The sequence below is a fragment of the Mesocricetus auratus genome, unplaced genomic scaffold (genome assembly GCF_017639785.1).
Source record: "Mesocricetus auratus isolate SY011 unplaced genomic scaffold, BCM_Maur_2.0 Super-Scaffold_100006, whole genome shotgun sequence".
In the NCBI taxonomy this organism is placed as follows: domain Eukaryota; kingdom Metazoa; phylum Chordata; class Mammalia; order Rodentia; family Cricetidae; genus Mesocricetus; species Mesocricetus auratus.
Genome location: NW_024429190.1, coordinates 15248913 through 15268616, shown reverse-complemented (window position 1 = coordinate 15268616; position 19704 = coordinate 15248913). Strand labels below are relative to the sequence as shown.

Genomic DNA, 19704 nt, shown 5'->3' with positions numbered 1-19704 from the left:
TGCTTGCCTAATACAGAGCAGTGAACTGTAAAGAAGCCTCAGAAAGGAGATCTTGGCACAGATGACCACAGTGCTTGCTGTGCAAGTCAGATGATGGTCTCTACTCAGAGCCTGGAATCCACCAATAATTACACAAAGTTATCCTCTGGCCCCTACAGGTGCAGCCTGGCACACAGAGGTCCACAATACACATCGCACACAAATAATAAATGATGAATAGAACTTTAAAACTGAAAGAAATGAAGATCTTGAGCTAGGATGTAGCTCAGTTGCTAGAGTGGATTGATTGACCAGCACATGTAAAGCCCTGGGTTCCATGCCCAGTACCACATAAAACCAAAGGTGGTGCATGCCTGTAATCCCAGAACTCCAGAAGTTCAAGATCATCCTCAGATGCACAGAGAGAGGTTTAGGCCAGTTCATGCTGGAGTTCCTATCAAAAAGCAAAACCAAAAACTAAACATAAAAATCAAAAAGAAAAAAAAAAGGTGTGAGGATTCAGGTAGGAGCAGGAGGCAGGGAGAGAGGCAGGAAGGGATGAGAGAGCCCATAGGGTATCCAGCCTCTAGCCTAGAGAAGATCTGCTGGGATAGGTTCAAATCCTGCCTGAGCTGGGAAAATGGTCTCACCTCCTCATCCTTAATTTCATCTGTGAATCTGTAAAACGGGGTGTGGGCAGGCTCTTACCAGATGTTTCTGAGCAGAGCTCCCCACGCTGCTTGCTCTTTGGGCTGTTTCAGCCCCACCTGTGCAAGAAGCAGGCTCCATCATTATACACACAGTATGACCTTCCTAGGGCCTCATAAAGTCACCCCTGTCATCTGAAAGGGGGCCTGCAGTGTCTATGTTAGTTACTGGTGTCATATGAGGCCCTTTCTTTGCTGAGCCCCTGCTGCTTGGGACAGGAAGGCAGCCCTGGTGGAGGACAAATTTCCCAAGGGAACAGTGGCAGGCCACTGCCCCCACCCACCCACCCTGAGCCCTGACAGTGGGGAGCAGCCAGAGCCAATGTAACTGCAGCTTTGGAAGTGAGACTCACACAGAAAAGACCTAAATAACTGTCTCCTCGGGGGAGGCTGGGAGCGGGGGAGGGCGAACTCTCACAGAAACGTCAACTTTTTTAAAAATATGTTTTCAGTAATTGCTGTTCTGTGTCAAGTTTCAGCCTGGTGGGAGTTTCCTGTCAGAATTACTAAGTAGGTGTTCCTAACAGACAAGATAATCACCTTTGTGTAGGGGTGAGATGCTGAGCACTGATCTGGATCCCTGTGCCCAGGTGAGGTGCCTCCTGGGTCTGCTAGAAAGGGCTGTGCAGGGCAGAGGAGGCAGGCTACACACCAAAAGTGGAGTGTGCAGGCCCACCCCAGTCCCTTCAGGACTGTCTTGCCTGTGTCCTGGGCATCCTAGGGGAGGAGGGATGTGTGTTCTGAGAGGCCTGGAGGGGCCTTCTCTCCCCACCTCACACAGCAACTCTCAGCAGCAGCAGAGTTTACCTGGGCGATCTTTCCCAAGCTAAGGTTTGTTTTTGTTACAGCATACAGGATCTCACTGGGTAGCCCTGGTTGGCCAGGAGCTCACTATATAGATCAGGCTGGCCTCAAGTTCACAGAAATCACCTCTGGCTGCCTCTGGAGTGCTGGTATTAAAGGCATGCACCACCATGCCCAGCATGACAAGTTGTTTTTGAGAAAAGGCAGCATACACTGTGACAAACTTGGAAAAAGAGAGAAATGTATCATTCATCCCAGCGTCTATCCATCTACCTACTGCCTACCCACCCAACCACCTACTGAATACCCAGCCTCTCATGGATCCATCTATGTATCTACTTACTATCATCTATTCCTCTCTCTATCCACCTACCTAACCCATCCATCCATCCATCCACCCACCCATTCACCCACCCATCCATCCACCCACCCATCCACCCATCCATCATCCATCCATCCATCCACCCATCCATCCATCCATCCATCCCATCTATCCATCCATCCACCATCCATCCACCCACCCATCCATCCATCCACCCATCCATCCATCCACCCATCCATCCATCCACCCATCCACCCATCCATCCATCCATCCATCCATCCACTCATCTTTCGACCAGCTCTCCATCTATACATTCGTTTATCTACTCATCCATCCACTCATCTATCCCTCATATTCCTTTTCTGAGCAGCAAGAAACAGCTAGAGAAACACAAACCCTACCCTCAGAGAACATACATGCTAGGAGAAGGAAGACACAGACAGAAGTCCCAGAGGAAGATGCATAAGGAACAACCATAGAGTCTACTGTGTGGTTGTGGGAGAGGAGTAGGTAGCTTGCAGTTCAAGACCATCAGAGGAGGTCAGATCAGGGTTTTAGAGGCATCATCCAGGTGAGACTTGAAATCAGGATCATAAATGTAGGAGTGCTGGAGAGAGTGAAACTGTCTTTTGTATTTTAAGTTTTTTTTTAATGGGTAATGCTTCATGAATTTGTGTGTCATTCTTACACAGAGACCATGCTAATCTTCTCTGTATTGTTCTAATTTTAGTGTATGTACTGCTGAAGCGAGCATTTTGGTTTTTTTTCATTGTTGTTATTGGTTTTGTTTTGATATTAGTTTCTTTGAGTCATAGTTTGACTCTATATCCCAAACTTGCCTGAAACTCACTTTTGTAGTCTGGGCTGCTCTCAAGCTCACAATCCTATCACTTCAGCCACCCAAGAGCTTGGGTTGCAAATGAGCACCTCTACCCCTGGCTTGTCTTTGAAAGATAAGATAGTACCCATTTCCAGTTATAACAGGGTCAAGGGAGGGCATAAACGTTGGTGACGTAGGAGACACTGCTCAAGGTCTGAGGAATGTGGGAATTACAGAGTACCACACGTCACATGTCATTCATTATAAAGGGGCCTATGACACCCATATGGAGTGGGATAATAAGGGGTCTGAGGTCTCACCCAACTGTGTGAGATAAGGGGTAACTTTGGGGACCTTTACTTAACCCACAGAGGGAATAAAATCATAGAAAGATTAGTCCCAGGGTCTGGAGTGACCAGTGGTGGGAAGCAGAGAAAGTCCTAGGTTTTGCCCATGGAGGAGGCCAGGTGAGGATGGTCTTAATCCAGGATGCTCTGGGGTCCGGGTGGAAGGATGGAGCTGGAGAGAGGTACTCAAGACCTGATCCCATATGTCTCAGGACTGGCATAGGATAGAGATGGTTCTAGTGCCTGTCTAGACACCTTTCTGCCTGCCAGAGTAACCACCCCCAGTTGCTCACAGCTGTCCCTCTTGGGATCTGCCTTGGCCAAATGGGAATAGTCTAATCCTTCCCCATAACCCAGAGGGGCAGTGGCATGAGATACCTATGGCCCTGGCCTTGAGGTGGGCTAACTCGGAGGTGGGTTAGAGTCTCCTGAGCTCCTGTGTGATAAGACTGAAGCCATGTGGGTCACAAGTTGGAAGATCTTTTTATTTGTAGGAATCTTCATTCTTTGCTCCTCCCTCCTCCCCTCTCTGTCTCTCTCTGTCTCTGTCTCTGTCTCTGTCTGTCTCTCTGTCTCTCTGTCTCTCTCTGTCTCTGTCTCTGTCTCTGTCTCTGTCTCTCTCTCTCTCTCTCTCTCTCTCTCTCTCTCTCTCTCTCTCACCCCCTTCTTCCCTCTCCCTCTCTTTCTCTTCAGGGAGAAATGGGTGGTGGCTATTTGGCTTTCCAGTAAGGAGCTGGAGGCTAACTTGGGCATTCTTTCTTAAGATTTAAAAACACAGACTAATCGCAATGGCAGTGTTTGGTCTGTTTGTGCCTTGAATCAACTCTATCAGTTCACCTTCCTTCTTACCCCTCCCTCAATACTTTCCATATTGAGACTGGTACTTGTCTGTCTCTGTCTGATTTATTTCCCTAGTTTGGTGGAGCTTTTATGTCTGAAATGTATTTATTAACCTTATCTCATGAAGTTCTTTCATATTTCATTTTTCTTCTAAATGTGAAGCTACTGAGCTACTTGTCTTTATTTTTCTTTTATTTTAAAGACAGAGTCTCATGTTGTTCAGGCTATCCTCAAACTCACTCAGGATATCCTTGATTTTGTGATCCTCTTGTCTCCGCTTCCCAAGTACTGGGATTATAGCTTCTGCATGCACGGTGCATGCCAGGCAAGCACTTTAACAACTGAATTCCTGCCTCTCAGCCACCACCGTTCTATTTTAAGTATTGCTATTCGAAAACCTAAAGACAGTTTATAACATTCTATTTATTTTTCTCTTTTAAAAAAAACCTTGCAAAAATCTTTTGCTTCCTACATTGCAGACTTTCACAGTAACATGCCTGACTGAAGGTTTATTTTCACTCATTCTAAGAGTTACCCCATGGGCTCTCTTCATCCCTTTTGGGTATGGATATTGTCTTAAATTATTAATTTTGTAGTTCCCTAGTTCCCATTTCCTCTGTGCTTTCTTGGGGGGAGGTAGGTACAAACATTCTAGGGGACACACATGTGGCCATCAAAGGACAACTTATGGATGGTTCTCTCTTTCCATTATGTGGATCCCAGGGTTTGAACTTAGATAGCATGACTTGGTGGCAAGCACCCTTACCTCCTGGGTCATCTCACTGACCCTCTGCTTTCTGAAACTCCTACTAATCAAATAATAGGTCTCTTGGATTGAAAATCATTTTTTTCTTCCTGTTGACCATCTCCTTGTAGCTTCCACCCACTTTCTCAGAGTTTTCTTCAATAATTATTTAGGTTTTAATTTCTGCTCTCAGCTTGTGGGTTGAAAGCTCTTTCTACTCTCTACCATGTTTTATACATTCCATATAATTATGTGCCATAGACATCCATGATTATGTCTGTGAATTCATTCCACAATCTAACAGTTTCTTCCCACTTCCTTTCACTATGTTTTATGTCATATTTCCACTTGTGTACGTTGTTTGTTTGTTTGTTTGTTTGTGTGTTTGCACTGCTCAGGGTCAAAGCCCAGGCAGTAAGGCCCCTGGCTTGCCCTTGCGACCACCCTACATTCCTCCTTTCTCTTGTCTCCAGTTGTTCTTCTGTGGTTGTCTGATTCTGTCTTTCTTTCCAACTAGGAGCATTCTTCAGTTTTAGGCATCCTAACCTGACTGCACAGGGCAAGGAGTGTGACATTTGAAGGCTGACAGGAAGCTACTTCCGTGGTCCCCACCTCACTGTGGATTCTCTTCAGACTAAGAAAAATCCCCACAGCTTTCCATCCTCTCATTCCCCCTCCTTTTGGAACTGCTACACGCCATTCCCAGCCTACATCATAACCCGGGGATCCCAGCAGTGAACCCTGGGCAGGGGTAGCATTACTAGCCTGTCAGCCAGCAGCCTCCCTCTGCCTGTGGGAGGCAGTCTTGGAAACTGGAGGGAAGGTGAGGAGCCTGACTCCAAACCACCACCTGGAGTGTATCTGCCTAAGGATGGAGCAAGGGCAAGAAGAACCTCTGTCCTCTGGAACCTTCATGCATGCAGGCTTGTTACAGTTGCACTAATCTGAGCAAATAAGCAAGGGTAGTTAGTACATCAAACATTAACAGTCGAGCTGCTGGGGACCTGTGCTTCTTCACAAGACAGAGGGCTAGGGACTGGCTTTACATTTTTGTCTGAATCAACTGGAAAAAAAATTGAAGCAACTTCCCTTTAGATCTCAGACAACTAGGAGGTAGAAGAAGGCTAGATCTCTGTGAGTTCAAGGCCAGCCTGATCTACATAGTTGAGTTCCAGGGCTACTAAGTGAGATCCTGTTTCATCTAGAAAAAAAAAAAATAAAGCCCCCAAACAAAAACAAAACCCCCTTCTTTTATCTGAAGAGGAGATACTTGAGGCCAGGTATAGTGGTGCACACCTTTAAGCCCAACACTTGGGAGGCAGAGGAAGAGGCAGACAGATCTCTATGAGATCTGTTTGGTCTACATAGTGAGTTCCAGGATAACCAGAGCTACATAGTCAGAACCTGTTCGGAAAAACAAAACAAAACAAAAGACCTCAGAAAACAAGTGCCAACTTCAGCAAATCACCAGGGTTCCAGGCATCCCGAACCCTTGCTGAGGAAACACAAGATACAGCTTAGAACTAAAAAAATAATTTTTTAAAAAAGCACTGACTCCCCCAAAGTCCCCTCTTTTTGTCCTCTATGTCTCTCCCCATTGGAGACCCTTTCGGGCCACCCTCACCAAATGACTATTCTGCCTGTCCCTCCTGGGCGCTACACGGTGCTCAAGCCTATACCAGACCCTCGGACCTTCAGCACCAGGCTGTCTCCAGGTCAGGCCACACCCCCAACAGTCTGGACACGCCGGTTTTCTTTAGGGCTGCAGGTGGGAAGAGACTAGGCAGGTGCACAGTCTCTTCACTTCAAACGGGGAAGTGTCTGGTATGTGTCCCAAAGACTAAGCTGAGACAGCTGCTCCAGGGTTTAAAGGCAAAACCGTCTCCCGCCGCGCTTCCTGCGTGATTACATGAGGAGTGGGGCCGTGCAAGAGGGCGTAGATGAGACAGAGCAGCCTCAGTTCGATGGCAGGGCCCGACTTTTCCAGCTTCCCCTCCTTGGTGACCTGCTGGCAGGCTCTGCAGGCCGTGGCTCCTGGCTGAGAGCACATGAATAAGCTGGGACCGTTGCTCTCTGCGGGCGGTTGGCTGGGCGGTGCCAGTAGACCGAGAGGTGGGCAGTCTTAGGGGCGGGATTTGGAGGCGGGAGGGTCGGGCTAAGGAGATGGGCGGGGTCTGGAGGTGGACCTTGCGGTGGGCGGGGCTACAGGTGGGCGGTCCTACACGACCAGGTCTGTCAGTCGGCGAGCCTCTGGCTCTGCAGAGGAAGATGGCGCCGCAAAGAGAGAGCGTCCCTATGCTGCCTCGGCTCCAGCTGTTGGCGTTGCTGTTCCTGCCGCTGCTGCTCGTACCCCAGCCCATCGCCGGCCATGGCGGCAAGTACTCCCGGGAGAAGAACGAGCCCGAGATGGCCGCCAAGCGCGAGCCCGGGGAGGAGTTCCGAATGGAGAAGCTGAACCAGCTGTGGGAGAAGGCCCAGCGGGTGAGTGGGGCCGGGGAGATGCAAGGGGCTGAGGGTGAGGAGCTGCTTGTGAGCAAAGGAGAGCCGGCCCCTGGTCAAGAGTCCGGCTTGGCCTCTAGATTGGGGACAGCCTACACCTTGTACTGCCTCCCCTAAGTGTCAGGTAGGCCACCGTGACCTCGCAAGAAGGAGACCCAAAGGCCCAGGAGGAACTTGGTGCTGGCCTTGGGGGGGGGAGGGGGTTGTGTTGCCTTTAGTGACCCCAAATGAGTAATGCCTACCCTGCTTCCTAGCTGTGCACACTAAATCACTCTGTCCAGAAAGCCAATTTTCCAAAGAGTCAGTTATTCAGATGGAGGTAATCAGGTGTTTTCTGCATGGGGTCTGGCTTACAAGCCTTTTCTTTTATCTGTATTTCCCTTTATGGAAAGAAGAAAAGCAGATGACCTAAGATGTGACAGTCTCAGTTGCTAGGGGAGCTGGTTAATTTGGCTGAAGCTTTTCCCTAGGGGGTGGGGGGCGGTGACACTACTCAGTGGGTAGACACTACACAAGACCTGAAGAATGCCTATCAGATTTAGCGGATAACTTTATCTGATTCTCCTCCTTTTGGAATGGAGATAGCAAGAGCCTGAGGGCTGGCCTGGAACTTGGGTTCCCCTCCCTGACTGCTATCCTAAATCACTACTTAGATTGTTTTGGTTATTTATAAATAGACCCTCCTGGCCACAGTATCTTCCTCCCTCGCTTGAAGAGGGTCACCCTTTAGCCCAGCAGCTTGAACATTCCTGAGTTTGGGAGGATAGTAAATAATTTGCAAACTAAGAATGAGCTTTAAGGGAAACAGTGGAGAAACTTTGACCCTGGAGAATTAGCTTGGAGAGGTAGTTGGGAGGTTGGCTTCTAGGGCAATGGGAGTCAAAGATTGTTGGGGAAATGCAGTGTGGTACCTATAGATCCTGAGATCCCATTTTGTTCAGAAGCTGGCCCCTGCATGTCCAGGTGACTTTCTGAGACCTACTGTGGCAGGTCACCTGTCATCATTCTGTGCCTGTATGGTCCCTGGGTCCTCCCCTGCCACATCCACTGATTATAAGTCTTTCCTGATTATTCAGTTCCCTGTCTGTCCCATGGTGCTCTCCTCGTCCTGCCTAAGCCTTGGCCTGCGCGTCCTTCCAGCCCTCTATTCTTAAAGTTCTGCAGTCTTCCAAGGGATAGTCTGTAGGGTGTCTTGTGTCTGCTCCTCACTTCCAAAGAGCCTAGGAAGGGCACAGGTTGAGTATTGCTGCTTTTTTGTCCAGACAATGAGGCTTCCAGCTGTGTCCTAGCTGCTAAGTCACCTCTGCTTAGGGGACTGCACCAGCTTCTTATCTTTCTTGTAAACCTTGGGAATTGGCCTTCTGTTCCTTGGGGATGAGATAGTTATCAGTGCTGTCATCCCCCACCCTACCCCCACTGCTTTAGGCAGATGTGGCCCTCACCTAGGCCCTTCCTGGGTTGTAGTCTGTTAAGGATTCTCAGTGATCTTCCCTCACCATCCAGGGAGGTTCATCTTTACACAGTCTGTATTCCCTTGTTTTCCAAATACAAAACTACATCGTAGTGACTGGAATACAGTTTATCACATATAAAGCCAAAGAAAAGGTGAGGCAGAGCTGTCTGCCTCACCCCACTTCCAGCCCACCTTTAGAACTGAGGTCTGTCTTGAGACTCCAGGGAGTGAGTGGAGTGGGCTATGGGAGGGCTCTGCCTAGGCATAGAACCCACCTCCGTCTTGTGAGATGAAGCAATCTGAAACTTAGTGGGGAGGGTGGGGGGTGCCATTGCTTGGTGCCAGACTAGCCCTTCTGACTCTGGCATTACGCAGTTCCTGTTTCATAGACATGCAATTCTCGGGACACATCCATCATGCCTCCACGCTGTGACACACTTAGTGTGTTGCAAGATGATGACTCCTGGGCAATGTGGAGAGCAGAGGACTGTCCTTGGATTTAGGGGTAGGGGAACCTCCACAGATTGTTACACGCTCCCAGATACCCAGTTTTTTATCCTCTTAGAGCTGCCATGTATTCAGATGACAGGAATTGACTTCTCAGATCCCAAGTCCCTCCTTCTGATTTTTTTTTTTTTTTTTGGAGACAGGATTCTCTGTGGTAGTATGCCTAGTATGTACAAGACATGGATCTGGGTCCTAATACCTCAAAAAAAATTCAAGATTTTATTGGGAAGTTTTCTGTAAATTCAGTCCTCCACTCCGTGGTGGTTCCTTTTCTTCTCATACTTCCTGTAAAAACCTCCATTTCTTCACCAAGTCCAGCCCTTCAGAGGTACACCAGGTACACAGCTCCTGGTGTCAGAATGTGATGCTGCGGTACCCTGCTGCGGGAGGCTGCAGACAGCTGCGGCTTCTTGCTGGCCCTGGGATTTGCAGGCCTTGCCTCAGCTGTGTCTCTAGCTGAGCTCCTAACACAGAGTGTAGGTCCTTGAAGTCCTTGTGTGTCTTGTTGCCCATCTCTGTCACGCAGTGACTTATCACGTGTCACTCCTTTCTTCTTGAGCAGCTTCATCTGTCTCCTGTAAAGTTGGCCGAGCTCCATTCCGACCTGAAGATACAAGAGAGGGACGAGCTCAACTGGAAGAAACTGAAGGTGGAAGGCTTGGACAAGGATGGGGAGAGAGAGGCAAAACTGGTCCACAACCTCAATGGTACCTTCCTGTTCCCATGGCGGGTGTGGCCACCAGCCCCAGGCCAAGTTGAGGGAGGGGGATATTGGGACATCAAGTGTAGCCTATGAGGTGGCTCATCTGAGGACAAATGCCCTGGGTCGTGGTCAAAGTCTCTGCTGCTTTCTGAATGTTGGGAGAGAATGGGGCTAGAGACATGATGCATTGATTGATACCCAGGCAGCCAAAGGCTCTGGAGCTGTCTGGTCACGAACAGGATGTAGGATGCTGCCAGCCAGATGAGGAAGCAAGTCTGATCTCAGAATGGACCTTGCTAGCAAGACAGGGTTGTGAGCTTCTCCTTGTTGTGGACATTGAGGATGGGCAGAGCTCTCACATGTTCCATGCAATGTTCATACTTAAGAAAACACATAAGCTCCTTGAGCTAATACATCGCTTCCCACATGACCTGGGCATGTGCTGCCTCTCATGGTAGTCCCTAACTTAGCTGAGTACCTGCCGTCAGACACCAGGGAATGCAGCGTGGGCAGAGTTATAGTTGGCTGGCACAAGCAACTGAACTGTACCCAGGGTTCATACAGGAGGCTTCTTCAGAACTAGCCCTCAAAGTGCCCACCTTAGACCTGATGCTGAATGTGGAGTTGGTCCCCAGGAGAGGAGGCCAGGAGATGCTAGAAGGAAGTAGGCAGCCAGCTCTGCAGAGATGGGGTTGGGCTCAAAGATAGAGGAATGCAGATGTTTCTGAGGAAGTGGGCTAGTGACCATTCTCTGCCATTCTCTCCTGGGTGGGAAACAGTTTCTTCCTGCTAGGCAGATTCTGGTCCACAACTCAGGTAGGGCAAGGTTGCTTGGGCAATGCTTTCTTTTCACTAGTATGGTGGCCTGGCAGCAGACCTAACAGTACTTGGAGCTGGCACCCAAAGCTGGTGTTTCTAAGCGAGCACTTGGTATATGGGTGTTTATTGATGCTGTCCACCCTCTGACTGTGGTCCATGGGGGTCCCTCTCTTCATTGCTCAAGTCATTGTTGGTGCTGGTCCCACACCTGGAGGACCAAAGTGCAGAGTACAGACCCAGAACCTGGGGGTAAGAAGCAGGCACTGCTGGTACTCACATAAGGGGTTAGGCCCCCTAGCTATAACCAGCCCTACCCTGGGCCAGGCCAGATCCTTAAGACCTAGTCTCATGGGAGCAGCCTCAGCCCTTATGCAAAACCCCACGAGGACTCAGTCCTATGGGGCAGTGATCCTGCTGGTCTATCCAAGGGCCTGCCAGAGCTGCCACCCTGGCTGGGCCTGGACATTGCAGAGAACTATGTGAGACCTCTTCTAGCTCAGCTTTCTGGGATTCTATTTCATACAGAGCACAGCACTCCAGGATCCAGGATCTTGCTAGGTTTTACTTCTGAGCAGTCTTGAGCAATTTGTTTATAGGCCTCGAGTCTGACAGAGCTCTGCCCAAACTCCCTTCCTGCCCCTACCCAGCTCAGATACCATGATTACCCAGGTTGGGGGTGATAGGAACAGCTCTTTTCTTTGTGGCAAGCGATGAGCAGGCTTGGGCTGGGTGCAAAGCTGTAGAACCAGTGCCAGGCACTGGCTCTCTAAGGCTGAGAGGTATCTGAGCATACTGATTTTACTGTGTTGCCCCAACTGCCCCTAAATTCCGAGACTCAAGCAATCCTCTTGCCTAAGCCTCCCAAGTAACAGGGATTACAGGCACCAGCAGTTGTCCACTTATAATAGCTTTGTACGGTCTGAGTCCAGATTGAGTCACGGTGTATGCACCCACACTGTCTGCCCAAGGATGCTTCCTGACCTGTCAGTAGAAGTGGCCTTCCATGGTCATTGAGAACGCTAAAGACAGATTGTGACTGTGGAGCCAGGCCATGTGCTCACAAACTAGACAATGGAACGCATGCCTCACAGAATATTATCCCAGGCTCCAGGGATTCAAGCTTCCGGACGAGTGAGGCACCACTTAGGACTGGGAAAAGGGTAGATATCCCCCCAAAGACAGGTACAGACTGAGCAACAGGGACACCTACAGGGCTGACCAAGACTGAAAGACCACAGAAGACGGAACGGGGTAGGGACAGGGTCTGCAGTGTTAGCCATGTGGCCACTGATCCACTGTTGCATTGTGCCGTGTGGGACTGTCCAATGATGGGATGAAGGCCCAGGAAACCCTGGGGGTCAGTGGGAAGACAGGGTCACAGTTGAAGGACAGACACATGTGCAGACAAAACACAGACGCTCGTAACATATTAAAAATAGATAATGAAAAACAACCAAGCGCCCCTTCTCTAGTCATCTTGGCCAGGTATGGACTGGATGGGAGGAAGAACACCCAGATGGTACACAGCAATTCACTCAACGAAGACACCCAGGATGAGCTGGGGGACCCCAGGCTGGAAAAGCTGTGGCACAAGGTACCGCTTGCCTTTCCCCCTTCTGAACTTGTGCCAACCTACGGAGAGTTAAGATGTCGGGTTGTGGGGGCTCTCTCTGCTATCATCTTGTTGCCTGTCCAGTGGTGAAGCCTGGGGCGTGGGAACCAACTCAGGTTGCCGGCTTCTCTGACACATGATCTGTCTTGTGCTGTCCTGGTTGGTCAACGGAGGAACTCTCCACTGCTCCTAGCTGTCAGGACTGCAGGCATCACACAGGCGCTTGACTGTGTGGCTAAAATCACAGAGGTGTCAGGTCAGGCAGCTCTGTCTCTCTACTCTGTCTCTGCTTCTGGCCTATGGTCCTGCTTTTGTGCTTAGGAAGGCGGCCCTCAGCCGTGGGCAGGTGTTGGTGTGGGCTGTGATTGGGAGGGTGGGCAATGCTGGGTCTAGCCCATCTGTGCTTTGGGGTGCAGACCTAAGCAGAGAGCACAGGTGTGGGGTAAGCAGTGGTCCAGTGCCACAGGCTCACTTGGTCCTGCTCCTGGAGTAGCCTGTAGGGTTACACTGATCTGGTCCCTGCTGGACCATGGAGATAACCCTGCTGTCCTCAACATCCACAAAGCCAAAAGAGTTAAGCAGATGTAGATACCTCAGAGTCCTTCCTCTCCATTCTCTGGCCAGCCCTGTCAAATCTGGGGGCATGAAGGACAAGGGACACTGCCCATCAGGGGCTCCCAATTTGATTTTTATCCTGATGCACCTAGTAGAGCGTCACAAGGCTTGCAGAGGATGAGAACTGCCTCAAGCTCTTTGCCCCAGAGCAAGGATCCTGTTGCGAGACCCCTGAACTCCTTGGGGAGTGCTGATGACAAGACAGGCATGGTCACTCCAGGCTGTTTCCTCTTAGGCAAAGACATCAGGGAAATTCTCCAATGAAGAACTGGACAAGCTGTGGCGGGAGTTTCTGCACCACAAAGAGAAGATCCACGAGTACAACGTGCTGCTAGACACCCTGAGCAGAGCTGAAGGTGCGCCCATGCCTCCCTGTGCTAAGCAGGGTTTCCGGTTCCCGAGAGTTATGGTGGGGGAGGGGGAAACGGGACACAATTGTCTCATGTTTCAACCCTGTTCATGAATGCAAACAGGTTTTGTACCAGCCATAATGCCAGTATAGCTGCACACTTGAAAGGCTGTTTCTGGGGTGAGTGAGGTATCCTGATGCCTCTCTAGCCCAGCAAGCCACCTCTCTAGCCCAAGCCAGGCACCATCACTTCTGACTGGTGTGACCTTGCCAAATAGGGGTCCTGAGAAAGTCAGAGCCATGGAGGGCCACGGAGGTCCCTGGGGCGGGCCTTTGGGTACAGATGCTGAGGCATCCACCCTTAGATGTTTGTGTGAGAAAACATCCCTCAGCCAGCACTGAGGGTTGCAGAGGCATGGCCAGTGGATGGACTCAGGGCCATCTTGGCCACTAGGACCCCAGGCCTGCAGGAGAAATCCTCATCAGACACTGTGCATCTTATTCCACAGAAGGTTATGAGAACCTCCTCAATCCCTCCGACATGAACCACATCAAGAGCGACGCCCTGAGCAGCAAGCACAGTGAGCTGAAAGACAGACTACGGAGTATCAACCAGGGCCTAGACCGCCTGAGGAAGGTCAGCCACCAGGGCTACAGCCCCACCACTGGTAAGCCCTTGGCCCCATGTGCAGTTTGGGCCTGCTGATGCCTGATGGGGAATTGCCTGCTTCTGTTTGAGGTGGGCAGACTGGCAGACACATGCTTAGGGGACAGGTCCATGGACCTAGGGGTGCCCAGGAAGGACGCTTGTCAAACTCAGTCCTTGTCTGTGTTAAAGAGTGGCCTGTCCTGGGCCCCACTTCCTGGAGCTGTAATACAAATGTCCGGGCTGGGGACTGGAGTGATGGCTCAGTGATTGAGAGCACTAGTCTCTTCCAAAGGACCCAGGTTCTGTCCCTGGCACTGACATGGCAGTTCACAACCATCTGTAACTTCAGTCCCAGATGATCCAGTGCCCTCTTCTGGCCTCCATAGACATTATGCCTACGATACACAGACATACATGCAGGTAAAACACTCATATGCATAAAATAAAAGTAAAGGTTAATTTTTTTTTTAATGTCTGGGCTGGCCCTCAGCCCTATCACCAAATTTGGTGTGGAGTGGTACAGAGTGGCCCTCCAGTTGGTGGCCCCATCCAGGCTGTCTTCAGTCTTGATAATCTCACACAGGACCGTCTCCCCATCCCCTTGCCAGTGGAGGCAAATTTGCCATTGATCTCATGCTGGCCTTTGGCCCTTGTATCAAGCAGGATGGCAGCTTCTGCTGCAGTGACAGGTCCACCCTCTCAGGACTTACAGAATTATTAGGGCCAGGCTTGCTGTCCATCCTGGGGCTCGAGGCAGTGGGTGCCTAGTTTCATCCCTAAACAAGGAGCAGTAACCAGCAATGGGCAAAGACCGACTTGCTCAGCCTTAGGTAGCATGGGCCCAGGCAGCACCTGCAAGGCCTTGCAGACACCGTGTGCTCTTGTGGGGCTGGGCTTGAGGCCTCCTATGAAGTCATAGCTCCCTATGACTGCTTTCTGTGGAGGTGAGCAATCTTCCTTGTAGGCCAGCTGTAAGGTACTGTTGTTGGGATAATGGGACTAATAAGGGAGTCTGGCCATGGTCAATGTGCTGGATGTCACCTCTTTCTCTAACCACAATCCTGTCCTGTAGTTGGAATTTTTTCTTTGGGCCACCAACCAGCTCCCAAACAGAGACTTATTAATTATGAATGCTCGGCCTTAACCTAGGCTTGATGTACTATCTCTTTTAACTTAATTTAATTTAACCCGTTTCTATCCATCCACATTTTGCCTTGGGGATTTTACCTTTCAATCTGCATGTCCTACTTTCTGCTTCCTCCATGTCTGCCTGGCTAGCCCCTGGTGTGGCTATTTCTTTCTTCCTTCTTCCCTACCCCACTCTGAGCCTACATTCCTCCTCCTACTTACTCTCCCTGCCTAGAAGTCCTGCCTATATCCCCTTCCTCACTATTGGCCATTCAGCTTTTTATTAGACCAATGAGATGCCTTAGGCAATCAAGGCAAAACAGCAACACCATCTTTACATAGTTAAACAAATGCAACACATCTTTACATAAGTAAATATTCTGCAATACCACCCTCTGTGGGCCATCTCCTAGGGGGCTGCATCCAGACAGTCCCTTCACTTCTCCCGCTGGTCTGCCTGTTCCTAACCCCTACACTCCCAGGAAAACGGGGTCCCTTGGGTTCTAGACAGGAAGGGCCCTGTGCAGGACTAGGATTTCTGCTGTGGCTCAGGGGTAGCCGAGGCCAGGGAGCCTTGCTGGATGGCTATGTACCCCAGAGATGGGTTGACATCAAGGGATCATGGGAACTAGAAGGTGAATGGCTATCCTTAACTCAGGGACACTCAGCCCTCCCCAAGTCCCATCTGGTCTTCATGTTCCTATCACACTCCTGCTCTCACTCACTCTCTTCAGGAACAGCCAGGGGCATGCTGATAGTCCTGGCCACGTGTAGCAGGTGATTCTGAGTCCAGGGGATGTGACCCCTTCACTATGGGCAGTGCGATTACAATCAGGCTACATCTAAACTGGTGCTGTTAGCACAGACCAGGTACTTAGTTCTCCCAAAATGCAACACACACACTATTCCCTTGGGCTGATAGGCCACGTGGGCCCCCAGCACCAGGGTGTGTCCTGCCATGCTACCTACCCAAACTCTGCTCTCTTGCAGAGTTTGAAGAGCCCCGAGTAATAGATCTGTGGGACCTGGCCCAGACTGCCAACTTCACCGAGAAGGAACTGGAGTCATTCCGGGTAAGGGAACAGGGAGGCAAAGCTGTGTCGCCTTCTCTTGTGGACGCCACCTCTTTCGGGTCTCCAGTGGGATCGGGCTCTGTTCCTCTCCTTCATGCTGCCTTCGTGGTTTTGTTCTGACTCTGTCCCTGCCCCTGGCCTCTGCAGCTCTTGTATCCTGCTTGGCGGCCGAGTGGTAGCAGGTGGGCACACACCTCCCATGCCAGCAGTCTCGGTGCCTCCTGTGTGTGGCATCTGGCTGTGAGGGGGAGGGGCGGGTCCTGCCCATCAGTGTGCTGAGAGGGATGATGGCCAGTGTGCGAGTGTCGTAATTTTAAAAGCGCTGCGGAGAAGTCACAAAAGAACTCACATAGGAGGTTTATTGGGAGAGGAGAGAGGAGGAGCAGAAAAGGGGGCAGAGAGGAAAGCAGAGACCAGTCCCTGGGGACAAGAGTGGTGGGGGAGAGAGAGAGAAAGATGGGGAGTGGGTGGGGCCCTCTTAAAAGGGAACATAGTGACTATGCACAGGTGGTGCTCTTAGTGTGGCTGCAGCTGAGGAAGTATTCTGTCAGAACCCCAAGGGCAGGCCAGTACAATGTCTGAATACTAACAGTGAGGTGTAGGCAGAGCTGCAGGAGGCCTAGAATATTCTCTAAACTAAGCAGGGTTGTTGATTGTTGCTGTTTAGGGCAGGACGGGACCTGTATGGTTTGATGAGGCCCCCAAGTTCAAGGCTCCTCCGGTATGTCTGTGCCCAAGGAACTCCAAGGATAGGGACTTGTAGAGGCCACCACTAACCTCCTATGGGCACTGGACCTGAGGGATTAGAGGGAGCAGGCAGGGGAGATGCCAGCAGCAGGCAGCCTTTGAGAAACAAAGGGGTCCATGGGAGGCAGGACAGTGAAGTGGACGTGAGCCTGTCCTCATGGAGCTTGAGCTTTTGTGGCCCTGGGAAGAGACCTTGGATCCCAAGATCCAGACTACCTCAGTCATGATCTCCCCAGGCAGAAGATGGGGTAACCACCATCTAAGGTGATGGGCCTGTTGGGGAAGGAGAGGGCAGAGGGTCCAGAGCACATCCCGGGGCATCAGCCTGATTATGGGGCCAGGAAGGATCTGGATGCTCAGGAGGGAGGGCTGCTGCTTGCAGGGGTAGCGTGTCTCAGTGTGATGCTCAGGAGGCAGGGCTGCTGTTTGCAGGGGTAGCGTGTCTCAGTGTGGGAGCAGAGTCAGCATGGGAAGAAGGAAGGGATCCAGGGGTGACAGTGCAAAGGTCCCTGCTGCCACCAGGTTCTGGCAGACAACCCCTGTTTAGAGATTCTTAGCCATAAGCATGTAACAGTTCTCAGGTGTGCAGCCTGGTGCTTGCCAGCAGTGGTGAGGACCATTGCTGGACAAGAGACAGGCACCTCAGGTCTGTCTCCGAGTTGGAGGAAACTAAGCCTGTTGACACCTTCTAGGAGGAGCTCAAGCACTTTGAGGCCAAAATTGAAAAGCATAACCACTACCAGAAACAGCTGGAGATTTCCCACCAGAAGCTGAAGCATGTGGAGAGCATTGGGGACGCCGAGCACATCAGCCGCAACAAGGAGAAGTACGTGCTGCTGGAGGAGAAGACCAAGGAGCTGGGCTACAAGGTGGGACATGTGCCCTTCCGCCCCTCTGTCCATGCACCCCGGCCTGCTCAGCCCTACACTTGGATCTCAGATGCTCCCTGACCTCCTGACTCGGGGAAACACAAATGCAGCCCCTGGGAACTCTGAGTGGCCAGGTGCTCAGCATGGCAGGCGCTGGCTCTGCTAACAGACATGAAGCCTGTAGACATGTAGGGCAGCAAACATCACAGCAGCCAGGGACAGGGAGCTGTTTCCTGGCTGCTGAGGTATGGGCTTGAGTCCTAGGCTAGGCACGCAACAGGGTGACTGAGATGTTCTGCGGAGGTGGTGGGGTCACCAGGAGCCCTTTTGGGAACAACCTCCAGGTTAGTTGAAGCTGAACAATGCAAACAAGCAGAGACAGAAACAATTGCATGAGCCGTCCCCACAGATTGCAGGAAGCCCCAAGGAACCAGCATCTTGCCTCTGGAAGGGCCTGGGTCTATAGCCGGCATGGGAGAGACCCTCCTGCATCTTCTCAAGTTGAGCCATAGGGTGTGTTAGCCATGCAAAAATAAGTAAAATCTGAGAAGTTAAGTGGCACAGACATACCAAGCCGTGCTATATGGCTACATGCGGCAGAACAGCAGGAGCCCAAAGCCCCAGCGCTCAGAGGCCATCAAGGTGGTTACTATAAGGGTTTGTGGGTGTGGGGGAGGGGGTCACAAGGCTAAAATCCAAGCACATTTTAGCTGCCTCTGGATGCCAAGGGACTTGAAGCAAGTGTGAAGGGCCCTGTGAATCTGAACGACAGACTGGGGGTGCTGGGGCCACAGGGTATGCTTGGAAACCTGCCAGCCACTGACTCCAATTGAGAGGTAGTGCTAACAGCCTCCTCTTTGACAGAACTCATAAAAACCACAGATAAAGCCTGGCCCTGGCCTGGCAAGCCACTAAGGTTCTTGGTGCCCTTGTGGTGCTAAGGGGTCAGAAACGGAGTTCTCTGTGAACCCCTGCAGGCATCCACCACTGCAAGGAAGAGTTAAGTGTCTTCATGGTCCATCACAGGGTCTCCTAAAAATAATAGGGCAGACAAATGCCACAGTGTCATTGTCTTTGGGGGTGATCTGCTTCCAATTTTTAGTATTCCTTGTGTTTTTGAGCCTTACTTAATGACATGTTCTAGAAGACTGTAATGGAAGATAAGCCAGCATGTTTAGTATTGCTTTTCAGCTGTCTCCTGTGATCTCATGAAATGGCAGGCTTACCATAGTGTCCCCCACTGACAGGTGAAGAAGCATCTGCAGGACCTGTCCAGCAGGGTCTCCAGAGCTCAGCACAATGAGCTCTGAGGACCAGGAACTACCAGCAGCAGTCCAGAGAGGCTCTTGAGGACACTGGGAGCCGTCAGCGTGTCATCTGCATGCGTAGACCTGTGGTAATTGGTGTGGCTGAACACAGGTGACATGAAGGAGGATCCGTGGACACACTAATATGATCCTGCTGTGGCTGGAAAGGACTTCTTTTCTTTGAAGCAAGTGTGGCTGTCACCACCCTGGTTGAGAGCCTTGAGTACAGCTACCAGTGAGATATGACTGTTCTCCATGCTGCAGCAACACAGTTTACATTGCAATTGCATAAAGCTGTCACTGGAAATGTTATGTCCAGAATCCTTAAATACATGGTGGAATTTTGAGCCATCCGGTTCTTGCCTGGTATCTCGATGGATGGGTCTGCTTGAGGCAGAGCCGGCACCATGGCAAAGTAAGTCACGGACAAAAGGAGGAGGGATGGGCTAATCTACCCACCTGAAGCCCTTCCTTCAAGGCCCCTATCCTCTCTCTCACAGTTCCTGGACACCTGCTCTCACCCTCTCTCCCTCCCCAGGGTCCTGACCCCAGATAGGTAAGATTTCAGAAAAAGATAACAGGTCAAAGCCAGCAGGTTGCAGGGAGAGGCACTTTCTGCCTCCCAAAATATCCTCATGGGCTTCCATGTCCAAACTCAGTGTCTGATCCCTCACACAGGAGAATAGCCAAAGTGACCTCTGACCCTGCAGCTGATCCTGGAAGATCGGGCGGTTGGGTTCAAGAGCGTCTGGATCTCACCCTAACAGGAGTACATAGTTAAACTTGTTTATAAGAAGAGCAATGCTGGAG

General features: G+C 50.8%; 1 protein-coding gene and 1 non-coding gene across 2 annotated transcripts; one reads left to right on the top strand and one right to left on the bottom strand.

Moving 5' to 3' along the window:
• Nucleotides 1-2459: 2459 nt before the first annotated feature.
• LOC121141065 lies at nt 2460-2566 on the bottom strand. The gene has a single exon (XR_005878003.1). It is a non-coding gene; the product is annotated as a U6 spliceosomal RNA (small nuclear RNA).
• Nucleotides 2567-6783: 4217 nt separating this feature from the next.
• On the top strand, nt 6784-19241 carry Lrpap1 (LDL receptor related protein associated protein 1). Its single transcript, XM_005068858.4, has 8 exons — nt 6784-7045; nt 9586-9730; nt 12018-12139; nt 13008-13128; nt 13631-13789; nt 15889-15971; nt 17411-17587; nt 18835-19241. The coding sequence occupies exons 1-8, from the start codon at nt 6833-6835 to the stop codon at nt 18895-18897; spliced, it is 1083 nt and encodes a 360-aa protein (XP_005068915.1). The 5' UTR covers nt 6784-6832; the 3' UTR covers nt 18898-19241.
• The last annotated feature ends 463 nt before the right edge of the window (nt 19242-19704 follow it).